Source organism: Ceratotherium simum, chromosome 39 (assembly GCF_057802395.1).
Source record: "Ceratotherium simum simum isolate JZ-2026a chromosome 39, ASM5780239v1, whole genome shotgun sequence".
Lineage (NCBI taxonomy): Eukaryota > Metazoa > Chordata > Mammalia > Perissodactyla > Rhinocerotidae > Ceratotherium > Ceratotherium simum.
The window spans coordinates 7,879,857-7,893,421 of NC_141938.1; the positions used below are offsets into that span (position 1 = coordinate 7,879,857).

General features: G+C 38.9%; 1 protein-coding gene across 1 annotated transcript; it reads right to left on the bottom strand.

Annotated features, from left to right (window-relative positions):
- Positions 1-4,173: 4,173 nt before the first annotated feature.
- Positions 4,174-5,123, bottom strand: LOC101393067 (olfactory receptor 7E178-like). Its single transcript, XM_004434181.2, is given in 2 exon segments — positions 4,174-4,235; positions 4,238-5,123. Coding segments are annotated over 2 exon segments (924 nt in total). The 5' UTR covers positions 5,100-5,123.
- Positions 5,124-13,565: the final 8,442 nt, after the last annotated feature.

The window sequence follows — 13,565 nt, forward strand, 5'->3', positions numbered from 1 at the left end:
GATGATCCAGCACTCTTCCCATGCCTGGTGAGTGATGAAGGCTCAGGCTCCGTTCTCGGGACTGGCAGGAAGACAGAGGCAAGCATGGACCCCTTAATGAATAACTCTTGGAAAGGAAGACACGTATACAGATCCACCTGTACTAGGACCAGAAAACTGAAAGGTTGCAGGGCACAGGCTGATTATTTACAGCTGTGTGGGCTTGAGAGCTCAATGCACAGAGCTCGTAATTAGCCAAATGGTCCATGTTATCCCAATCTCTGAGGACTTGTTAAGATTAACGGAACAGGATCATAGGAAAAGTAAATGTCCCTTATAGAATCTGAGGCTTTCCATGTCTTAGGAGGAATTTCATCTGTACTCTTCCCTCTGAATTTCAAGTTTAATACATCTTAATAAACAATTCAGACTTAGAGGAAGATGGGCATGGATGTTAGCCCAGGGCCAATCTTCCTCAGCAGAAAAAAAAAAAAAGAGGAGGCTTGGCATTGGATGTTAGCTCAGGGCTGATCTTCCTCACACACAAAAAACAATTCAGACATGTTTTAAATTAACATACCTCAACATATGACCTTATCATCATCAAATGCATTCAAATGACCAAATAATTGAGGCAGAATTAGGTCTTCTATATCAACAATCTGACAATATTTCCATTTGCTCAGTTAATATTTGTGTCTCTAAGGACAACTTTTTAAATATATATTGTGGAAAGATCACTTAACAGGAGATCTACTCTCTCAACAAATTTTGAATTGGTCACATATTATTGTGGACTATAGGTACAATGTTGTACAGCAGAGCTCTAGAGCTTCTTCATCTTGCTTAACTGAAACTTTATGCCCTTTGATTAGTAATTCTCCATTTCTCCCTCCTGTCAGCCCTGGCACATATATCTTGTAAGTGGAATCATGTAATATTTGTGTTTCTGTGATTGGCTTATTTCACTTAGCATAATATCCTTAAGGTTCATCCATGTTGTTGCAAATGGCGGGACTTTTTTCTGTTTTTCTGGGTGAATAGTATTCTATTATATATACAATCTTTTCATACATATATATAATCACAGTCCTTTTATCCATTCATCTCTCAATGGACATTTAGGTTGTTCCCATACCTTGGCTATTGTGAATAGTGCTTCAATGAACATAGGAGTGCTCCTATCTCTTTAAGGTCTTGATTTCAATTCTTTTGGGCAAATACCAAGAAGTGGGATTGTTGGATGATATATCAGTTCTATTTCAATTTTCTGAGGAACCTCCACACGGTTTTCCATAGTGGCTAAGACATTTTCTATTTACACCAACAGTGTGCAAGGTTTCCAGTTTCTCCACATCCTTGCCAACACTTGTCTTTTTCTTTTTTTATAATAGCCACCCCAACAGGTGTGATGAGATCTCAGTGTGGTTTTGATTTGCATTTCCCTGATGAATAGTGATGTTGAGAACCTTAGCCATTTGTATGTCCTCTTTGGAAAAATGTTTATTTGAGTCCTTACCCATTTTTTAATAACCCAGGTTATTAGATTTTTTCATTACTGAATTGTAGGAGCTCCTTATATATTTTGGAGATTAACAAATTATCAGACATATGGTTTGCAAATGTTTTCTCTCATTTCATAGGTTTCATTTTCACTGATGAGGAATCTGAAGTGCACTGATTGCCACAGGCCTCAAATTTTTGCTGAGATCTAGGTGGAGTTGTAAAGTCAAATCCCATACCCTGCTGGTTAGGCACATGTGTGTAGTGATGGATTGTAATTAGTATTTGGGTGGTGAACATGATGTAATCAATGAAGAGATAGGAGTATAATGATGTATGCCTGAAATTTATACAATGTTACAAACCAATGTTACTGCAATAAAAAAATTTAAAAAACTCCCATACCCTCTCTATTATCTGTGATGTCTCTCTCATATCAAGGATAGTAGCACCACTCCTAGATAGTTACTGTGGACCTTTTTGGCAACTTCCATTCAGGCTTTCCCTCCCTGTGTAGTGCTAATCAATTAGCAGCACTCATTCTAAATGTTGAAGTTTAAAGAGGAAGAAGAAAGTATTACCACTGAGGAGAATATAAAATGAGATACAAAAAATCAACATTACTGTATTAGTCAGGGATTTCCAGAGAAAATGAACCAAGAGGATATGGATAAATGCATATATACAGAGAGATTTATTTTAAGAAATTGGCTCACGTGATTGTAGAGGCTTAGTAACTCCAAATTTTGCAGGGGAGGCCAGCAGGCTGAAGATTCAGGGAAGAGTTGTAGTTCAAGTCCAAATGCAGTCTGCTGGCAGGATTTCTTCTTCTACCAGGAGGTCAGTCTTTGTTCTATCAAGGCCTTCGAGTAATTGGAGTAGGCCCACTCACGTTAGAGAGAGTCATTTGCTTTATTCAAAGGCCAACGATCTCAATGTTAATCTCAGCCAAAAAACACTTTCACAGAAACATTCAGAATAATGTTTGATCAAATGTCTGGGCGCCAGGGCCCAGCCACGTTGACGTATAAAATTAACCAACACAATTACCTTGGCAGATTCCAAGGGCTTTTGCCCATTACTTAGGTTTGCAGAAATAGAGACAAAGCCTATTCATTGTTCCAGAGTAGATCAGACCCAAACTGTCTCATATCAGTTCATGAAAACCAAGGAATCAAAACCCTAATTAAGTCATTTTTTAATGGGAAGTATCTCTTCTCACTGGCTGGTAGGGCTTCATCCCCTGTAGAGGATCCCTTTGTCCAGTATCAAGTTCCTGTTCAGTGAAGTTGGTAGATGATTGAGCTTAGTGGCAAAAGGCCAAGTCATTAAACTAGTTAGCAGGCAGGTGTTCAGAGAGCCCCAGATCACTGTCTCAGAAACTATGTGACATCCCTAAAGTGAAGATGGACACTCATATAGTGGACACAGATGAGAGCCGAAAGACAGATTTGTCAGGAAAAGAGACAGGGAAGAATAGTTTCAAAGTGAAGTCCTAAAGATACTGTTACTACCGAATGGAAAGAGCCACCTTTTGTTGAAGTAAATTATAGAAGGGTGAGTTTGGAACAAGGTAACAATACATTATTAACCAGCACAGACGACTAGTTGTAAGGTATGGAAGGACAACGTCTGTAAAGAAATATCAGGGGGGCCGGCCCCGTGGCTTAGCGGTTAAGTGCACGTGCTCCACTACTGGCGGCCTGGGTTCCGATCCTGGGCGCACACGGACCACTGCTTCTCCGGCCATGCTGAGGCCGCATCCCACATAAAGCAACTAGAAATATGTGCAACTATATCATACAACTATCCACTGGGGCTTTGGGGAAAAAAAAAGGAGGAGGATTGGCAATAGATGTTAGCTCAGAGCCGGTCTTCTTCAGCAAAAAGAGGAGGATTAGCACGGATGTTAGCTCAGGGCTGATCTTCCTCAAAAAAAAAAAAAAACAGAAAGAAAGAAAGAAATATCAGGAATGTTGGGAAATATCACAGCGCCTGTTGAGAGGATGAACTTTTTCATATCATCCATCTCATCGCTAGGAGGACATTAAGAACTTCAGCATCTGCTCAGGAGCAGTGAAAGATCCAAACATACTAGTCACCTTTGAATGAAACATGTGATTTGATCAGTAGATCACAACCTTGGTTATACATGAGAACAATCTGGGATGATTTTTAAATCCTCATGCTAAGGCTACACTTCAGGCCAATTCAGTTATAATCTGTGGAGAAGCAGTCATCATTATTTTAAAGATCCCCAGTGACTCCAATATGAAGCCAAAGTTGAGGACCAGTGACATGCATCCTTACACATAACATGCATAACAGATCTGAAAGACACAAAAGTTCTATGGACAACAGACATGAATTTTGGAAAGGGTTGAGGATTACTAAATATTAAAGAAAAGAGCTGTGCATTTCTCCAGGATGCCTGGGTTATAGATGAGAAATAAAGAAGGCTGTATAGCTGTAATGTGATTCAATCATGCAGTGGTTATAATGAGGACAGGATCCTACAACACTCCTTCAATCCCATTTGTACCTAACAAAAATATGAAATATTGAGAAGATTGAAAGGCACAAGAGCTGCAAAAATTATGAAACCAAGTGGGCAGAATCTCGAATTCCAGCTGTTTGGATTTACTGGCTTTTCCAACTCACACACCGAAAAAGATGGTGTAGGTATTGAGATTACACTGTTCTTCTAAGGAGTTTCTGCATGGCCCTCTTGATGTCCCTGTTCCTCAGGCTATGAAGGGGTTCAGCATGGGGGTGACCACGCTGTACATCACTGAGGCCACTGCATCCTTCCTGGGGGAATGTGAGACAGCAGAACTGAGATATACACCAAGTCCTGTTCCATAAAATAAGCAAACAACTGACAGATGAGAGCCACAGGTAGCAAAGGCTTTGTACTTCCCACCTGTTGATGGGACTCTCACAATGGAGGAAACAATTCGAGTATAAGAGAAAAGGATCCCTGTGAGTGGAACACCACCAGGGATAGCAGCAATAAAATACATTAATATGTTATTGATGGGGATTTCAAAACAGGCAAGGTTGAATAGCTGAGAAGGGTCACAAAAGAAATGAGGGATTTCCACATCCATGAAGAAGGTAAGTTGTGACACAATCAAACTGTGCAGAGGGGAGTACAAAAGACTAATGGAAAAAGATATCAAAACCAACAGGCCACAGAGGCGGGAGTTCACGATGACTGGGTAGTGCAAGGGGTGACAGATGGCCACAAACCGATCATATGCCATTGCAGTCAGGAGGAGACTGTCCAAACATCCAAAAAGAGTGAAAAAAGACATCTGAGTCAGGCAGCCCACATAGGAGACGACTCTGCTGCGAGTTTGGATGTCTACAATCATCTTGGGGATTGTGGTGGAGGTGAAACCGATGTCAGCCAAGGACAGGTAGGAGAGGAAGAAGTACATAGGGGTGTGGAGGTGGAAGTCAGAACTGATGCTCATGATGATGAGTAGATTCCCAAGCATAGTGACCAGGTACATGGACAGGAAGAGGCTGAAGAGGAGAGGCTGCAGTTCTGGGTCATCTGAGAGACCCATGAGGAGGAATTCTGAGACACGTGTTACATTCTTTGTTCCCATGTGACTGAGACACCTCCTAGAAATGAAAAGAGACTCAGAATAAATGAAATAAGCCAGTCAGTCAGTGTTGTATCTGTATTTCAGAATCAAGCAAATCAAAGTAAAGCATTCACACTTGAGGACCACATACTCCAGTACCTTCAGCTATATTTCTCAGTGGTGGCAAACTCATTTCCTCTTAGAACTCTTTCCTCATTGATTTCTTGGTTATTTACCTTTTTCTATATATACCCACTTTAGAGACACTGAGCCAAAGTGTGATCAAGGAGCAAGCCAATTTAGAGTTAATAAATTGATGAACACTGTAATATATCAGCCTTCTCCATTGAAGGAAATATATAGAATAAGAAATATGTTTCTCCCTTAGGAAAAAAAAATCACTCCAAATAAAAGGCACCAGGAAGCAGTCAAATATAGTTTAATTTATCCAAACGCAGAGCAAGAAATTCCCTTAACTTGGAATATTTATAAACATCTGAGGGGCCGGCCCCATGGCTTAGCGGGCTAAGTGCGCGCAATCCACTGCTGGCGGCCCGGGTTCGGATCCCGGGTTCTCACCAACGCACTGCTTGTCTGGCCATGCTGAGGCGGCGTCCCACATACAGAAACTAGAAGGATGTGCAACTATGACATACAACTATCTACTGGGGCTTTGGGGAAAAAAAGTAGGAAGATTGGCAATAGATGTTAGCTCAGGGCCAGTCTTCCTCAGCAAAAAAAAAGAGGAAGATTGGCATGGATGTTAGCTCAGGGCTGATCTTCCTCACAAAACAAAGAAAAAGAAAAACACTCTGTAACATTACCTATTTTCTAAATTAAAGTCAAATGTATTTAATCAGTTATAATTTTGATACGAGTTATCTTCATGGATTATCATAATTATTTGGTTTTCTGATATCCACACTCAATGGAAATAAGTGCTCCCTCAAATACGTGGGTTGTCTTTTTAAAGTCTTTTCAAATATTAATCCTAACACTAGGCTTTTTATGCGAAGTTATTTATATCAATGCTACACAACCTCAGGGACAGGTTAGTGTTTGAGACTGCTGTTTGCTTTCCTTGTCTCTATCATGTAGTGGCTTGATAAAAGTGTTTAAACATGCTTCTAACTCCAAAATTTGTGAAACATTGTTTCCTCATCAAATCAACTCTCTTATTTACAGTTAAGGTTTTACAACCAGGGGAAGTCCCAAAGCTGTGTGTGAAAACCAGTCTTCTTAAGCCTCATTAAGAACTTTTCATATCAGTCCGTCTGGATAAGAAGGATTCCAATTCTCCTTAAATAAGCTCCCTGAAGGCAACTTGGGTCATCCTTTCCCCTGGTAGGTAATAGATTTAATTTGAGAAAAATGCAAAGGAGGAAACTACAGAGAATAATATAACAAAAGCTGAATTGTTTTTTCATCTATAAAGTGTGGGTAAAAATAGAACCTCTATTATAGGGTTGTTGTAAGAAATTAAATTAAATAGTAAATATAAAATGCTCAGACCAGTGGTTTTCACTCCTGATTAACTGTTATAGTTACCTCTGGATCTTTTAAAATATACTGATGGCCTGGCTACAGCCTAGAACCAGTTAAATCAGAATCTCTGCATGTGAGTCTGTTGGTGATTCTAATGTACAGCCAGAGTTGAGAACCATTGCCTGTGAATGTTACCAGACACTCGGTAAATGCTCCATTAATGTTATCTATTATTATTATCATTAATACCCACTCACCATATTAAAAATGTGAACATTAGGTAGTATTCGCTGCAGAACTTATATTTTATAGAGATTTGAAATATTACCAATAAAATTTCAGTTTTCTTGCTATCCCTTCATGATCCTGTTCTCCTGCATACCTGTCCCACAAAGTCAACCCCAGTCATGAATTTGGCAGGTATGTTTTCCTGCCAATGTTTCCAGGATGTTAGCATTGGTTTTATATCCATAAACAGCCTTCCTGAAAACTTAGGTGAAAAGTATCATACTATACATATTGTCCCTGAAATATTCACATTAAAACTTTATATTTTAAGTTTTTCTGTGAAGGACATGCATCTAGTTCAAACATTTTAGCTGATTCATAGTATTGCCAGAGGGAGAGACTTCATTTTATTCGTCAGTTCCTTATTATGACAATCCTGTGCAAATTCTTTTACCTCTCCATATCACGCAAGTGAGAATATCTATAAGATATGTATATGAAGTACAGTTGTTTTCATGGCAAAAATCAGTACACATTGAATTTTACTATTAGTTGCCTATGTTTTTTCCTGATTAAAAAAAAATCAGATACAATCAGCTGTCTGCTCTTACTGCTGAGAGATAGCATTAGGAATATTCCTGAGGTCAGTGTAGTGATTCGATGATAGCTCACATGAAATTCTCAACTTGTAGAGGAAATAATATTTGCATATTTCAGATTTCTGAAATGAGATGGAAAAACCATTACTATTTGTAGAAAACATTAAGAACCACAATATTCACGCCAGAAAGACTCCTATGAACCACTTGGCCCATTCTCCTATTTCACAGATGAACTCACTGAGTCTCAAGAGGAGAAATCAATGGTCCTGTACGCTCATCCAGGACAAAGCAGGCTTGAAAACAAGTTCATTCAGCTCCAGTGGAAGTGACAGAGCCCTAGGGCAGGAGTCAGAAGATGAAAGCCTGAGTCCCACATCTTTCATACACTAAATTTGGAGTGTGTATCAGTATCTCAACCTCTTTCTGATGGCATTCCTTACCTAGAAATGGGGAGAATAATATCCTCAGAAATTTAATATTCAGTTATGGTATTTTAATCAGAATTAAATTATTGTTGCAGTAGCAGGTTATTAATAAATTTAATCTCAAGAAATATTCAATGGCTTTTATTTAATTCCATGGCAGAGAGGTCAAAGCCTTTCTTGTCCCAGGGAAGTTGAGCATGGAATAATTTGACATCCTAAACGCAAAATCCTAAAAATGTCTCAGTCCATGAAGTAAGATTTATCCTCCCCTTCTCTTTCTTCCTTCTTTAAAATTTTCATTACTTAATATTGCCACAATTTTTTGATAACTGAATGATGTACATCTTATAAAAGGGAAATAATGGGTTTATAGGAAGTCCATGACATAGAAATACACAGCTCTATTGTACTCATCTCTAGTCCTATGGGATATTGCTGGAAGAGATGAAAGAACAGACAGGAGAGCACCCAGTGCGTGGAAGCCTTACTGCCTGCTCCGAGTTCACGTGAACTAAGGGCTATTTAATATTTAATAGAGATTTTTTGTTTTTGTTGCTTATTCTGTGCCAAAGACAGTATAGGCTCTGAGGAATCAGAAATAAATGAGACTCAATTGTTTCTCTCCAAACACTCAGTATCCACTTGTACAAGGACAAAATAAAATGTCCTATCAGGGATCCAGGGAAACCATACCTTCAGATCACAGCATACTTTAGTCAAGTAGTAGGAAGCTAGGCTGTTAATCTTAATAATAATAATACCTGAAATTTAATTTGCCTTTTCTATATACATTCCTTACATATGTAATCACATTCCATACTGTTTAATCCTTGCAACCATGCAGTTGTATCAACTACAGATTAACCCAGATGGCAGTGCTGAGGTTCAGAGGTACTAACAACCTGCTCCACTTAGTGCAAGATAATAGAGCAGACAAAATTAAATTGTCAGTCTCTCATGCCCATCCAATAAACTTCACTCTGTTTCCCTACACTTCAGAAAGTTTACCATAGAACTCCAGCGGTCTTAACCAAAAGTACAGCTAAGATAATCTTTTAACTAATTTCAGTTTCCTAACTAAGAATGGAAACCAACACCCTGACTTTACGTTCCCTTTAGAGATTGAGAAGCGCTCAAGTGCAAGAGTGAAGGAGGATGTGGACAGGGACAAGAGAGACATCTGTCCTATTAGAACCTGCTGGTCCTTCTGTGAACTCTGCCTTGATCTCAGCTATGACTTCCTATAGTCAATGCAGCTAGAGGCACCCATTACTCTCTGCTGAAGTCTACCGGGAACCCCCAAAGGAAAACACAGTGAACATGAGGTCTCTGCCTGGAGTGACCTGGAAAGTGAAATGACGGGTTGGTTGGGCAGGACAGAATACCAGCTAAGTGTCCTGTGTCTGGAGTCTGGATGCCAGGATGCAAACTGGAATTCACTTCTATTTTACCCCATAATCGAATGCAAGGTATATTTAAATGCTATGCTCCCTTATTTGTCTGTAAAATGATAATATGCATTCCTCTTTCTTGGGGGATGATTATGCAGATGAAATGAAACAAGCTACTTAGAGCACTTAGCTGAGAGCCTGGCACTTAGGAAGTCCTCAAGGAAGGTTCATGATATCATGCTTACTGTCTTTACTCTCACTTCATGATTTTGGAGTACGTAAGGGACTGTTTCTTGCTAACGTCGGGATAATGCCTACGGGAGCTAGAACCAGGGTGGGAGAAGAGCAGAATTCTGAATGAGAGTTCTTGGATCCCCCACCAGAACCAAGAACATAAACTTCATAGTGCTCGAAGCTGAAACTTTGCATTTTGGTGCCCCATCTGCTGTCTATCCCAACCATCCTGCTTGTCCCGACAATGAGGAAACAATTCTCCCACAGTCCTTCCTCCATCCACTGTCTTCCATGGTACTCACTGGGCTGTGCTGCGACTCTGGTGGTGCATGACCAAGGAGGGCCAATCTGCTGCCCCTCTCCTGCCTGGTGAGCAATAATGGCTGAGGGTCTGTCCTCAGGACTGGCCAAAAGACAGACTCAGGCTGGGGCCTCCTGATGGAGATTAGTACTCTAGGAGGGGGAGACATAGGTGTGAAGCCCGCTAGACATGAGCTGGCCACCTGAAGGGCTGGAGACACAGGCTGATTATTTACAGTTGTGTGGCTTTGAGAGCTCAATGCACAGAGCTCATAATTAGCCAAATTGGTCCATGAACTGAAGAATTCACAATCTTGGGGGAACAACGGGAGGAGAAAAGCCAGTGTCCCTGGTCCAGCTTAATTACTTCTGAGCCCTAACCCTTCCCAGGGGGAAGTTTACTTGGCCTCCTCTAGCCTGCAAAGACTAGACTTATTATTTCCAGCTAAAAATTCAATTGTAATTTTGACTTACTAAAATGACATTAATGATGACATAATATCAGGAATATTGGTATCTTTATTGTTAACATTTCCCATGCTAGAACCTGAAAATATTTCCATATTTGAACACTTTTATGTCTACAAGGACAGCTTCATACTTTTCTTAATACAAGTCCTTCTCGTTCCTTTTATTCCTTAGTAATTTCTTGTTGCTAATTTGAATGACATCGTTGGATTCATTTATTGCTAATTGATTTATATTGACATACTATAAAACAGTTAAATTCTATATTTCCATTATCCAGCACTCTTCTTTATTCTAAGAGTGTTTCTAGTTGTTTTTCTTCAGTAGAATTATATTATCTGAAATCATTCATCGGTTTTTTTCCTTGTTTTGTTTCTGTCAAAATGCACAGGCTACCTCTTCTTGAAACAATGTAACGGTGATAGAATGGACTTGTATCATTGCTCACTATAGTGAAAATGATTCTAGGGTTCTAACATTAAACCCAGTATTCGCTGTTGGTGAGTATACATCTTGTGTTCTTTATATTCCTGTTCTAAAGATTTCCAATCTGGAATAGGTTATAACTTATCAAATGGCATAATAACATCTCTAGAAATTTGTATGTTTTTTCCTTTGTTCTATTCATATGATGACCACGACTTCCACTCGTTGATGTTTTCCTATGTGCCAAACACTGTCCCAAGCACTTTACATATATTTAGTTTCCTCGTCACAGTAACCCCACAAAATATTATATCTTTACAATTAGATAATACAATTATTATCTCAATAATATCGAGAAAGGGTCAGCAAAATTTTCTTGTAAAGAGCCAGATAGCAAATAAGTTAGGCTTTGTAGGCCATATGGTCTTTGTTATAACTACTCAACTCTGTCATTTTAACACAAAAGTAGCCATCAACAACATGTATAAGAATGAGCAAGGCTGTGTTCCAATAAAATTTTATTTATGGAAACAGGTGGCAGCCTGGATTTGGGCTACAGATCATAGTCTGCAATAAAGTTAGAAGTTAGGTGAAGTGCCCAGGATCACAGCTTGAACTTGTCCAGGATCATAAAGATAGCAATATCAAATTAGTTTTGAATTCCTGGAATTCTTATTTTAAATGGAAATATATAGATGTTATAATAATGGCTACTACATTTAATATTAACTTATCCTATGACTTATAGGGTTTATCACATGTCTAATCTTCATAATGACCTTGAAAATATGAGTTGCTGGATAAAATAGAGGATGCTGATTTAAAACTGAATTTCAGATGAACAATGAAGAATGTTTAGTATAAGTATGTCCCAAATATATGCATTGTTTGAAATTCCAATTTAACCAGGCACCTCTTTTTTCCTGCTAAATATGGCAGGCCTGTTTGAAAGAAAAGTGCAAATAGTCTCAATTTGTTGTTAGGAATCTGAGGCTCAGAGAAGATAAGAGATATTTGCAACTCATGTTTTTGCGGCATTTTCACAATAGCCAAGAGGCGGAAGCAACCTAAATATCCATCCACAGATGAATGGATAAAGAAAATGTGGTGTATACATGCAACAGAATACTATTCAGCCTTAAGAAAGGAAATTCTGACACATGCTACAACATGGATGAAGCTTGAGGACATTAGGCTAAGTAAAATAAGCCAGTCACAAAAAGACAAATACTGCATGATTCCACTTATATGAAGTATCTAAAGTAGTCAAACTCATAGAAACAGAAAGTAGAATGATGGTTGCTAGAGGCCGAGGGAAGTGGGTAGAGGGGAGTTGTTCGGTGGGTGTAAAGTTCCAGTCATGCAGAATGGGGGGGTTCTGGGGATTTGCTGCACAACAATGTGCTTGTAATTGACTTTATTCTACTGTACACTTGGAAATTTTGAGGAGGTTGAATTTTATGTTATGTGGGGTTTTTGACACAATCAAAAATGAGAGGCTCACTATAGGCAGACATTCATCTTGAAATTGGAAGCAATCAATTCATAAAATTAAAATTTGCAATTGATTTTTTAAAGTTTAAGTTCTGTATACAGAAAATAGATGATTCATGAGTGTGTAGCACATGGTAAATGTTTAAATGTTGGCTATTACAAATTACTATTCAGAAGTGTACTCTGAGTTAGAAAATAGAGCTAAAGAATTTCGGCATTTGCTGCTGTGCAACAGATAAGATACTATTTCCACAAATTACTCTTTTGAGTAATAACATGTGGTGGTTAAGTGTGAATTCTGAAGCCGGGCTGATTTAGCTACTTATTAACTGTGTGACCTTGGGCGAGCTCCTTAGTTTCTCTGCCTCATTTTCCCCATCTCTAAGATGTGGATCATGACAGCACCTATCTCGAAGATAGGTGGAGAGTAAATGCATTATAGTTATAAAGTGCCTCACAGAGTAATAGCTCAATAAACCTTAGCTATTTTGATTGAATCACACTATTAATATTTATATAATGCTAACAATGTGTCATATGTTTTCACTCAGATATAGTGATCTTGGTCTCTCATACTTTATTGACTGGATTCTCACCCTCCCTTGTAACCATACTCCTTCCATAATATAGGGAGCCCCTATGATGTGGATGCTTGAAAAGACACCTGGTGCTTGCCTAAAAGATGCCAAGTGAAGGTTACACCAGAATGCTGCTCTCAGCCCCAGCTGACTCTAGTAGTTCCCTGTCCAGCCACACCCCAGCCTGCCTACCCTAACTGGCTCTTCAGAATTCTTTGGTCTCTGGAGGCAGCACAGTGTAGTCATAAAAAGCATGGGTTCTGGATTCAGACATAGTTCCACTATATACTAAATATGTAACCCTGGACAATTTGAGCTCATTGGTGCTTCCATTTCACCATGTGTGTTATGTTGACAGTGTCTGCCTTGTAGGTTTTTGTGATGATCAAATAAGTTTATAGAAGTTAATACTTAAGATAGTGAATGACACAGAGTAAAATTCATTAAATGCCAAATATTTTCTTTTACCTTTTGTCTTATCATAAAACCAAGCAAGCCCCTTTTCTTCAAAGCCGTCTCTGAAACAAATCTTCTAAACACTTCTACAGTCTAAAAGCTTGGGACAGTGAAGGAAGTGTTTCTGATTCCCCAGAAAGGATGTGGTCTCTCCCCAGCTACACCAGCAGCACTTCCTATGTGCATCTCTGATGGTACTGAATGGCTTTGAACTAATTTATGGCCAATGTTAATAATATATCTGGCCTAAACACAAAAACTCTTTTCCTTGTCTATTTTTAACACCAAAAGATTTTTTATATATTAGCCTTAAAATATATTTTGTAATTGAAGGTTAAGAGAAAAGCAATTAATTTAGAAGCTTCTCTGGATAATCTGGCCTCACAGAGGGAAGTGCTCA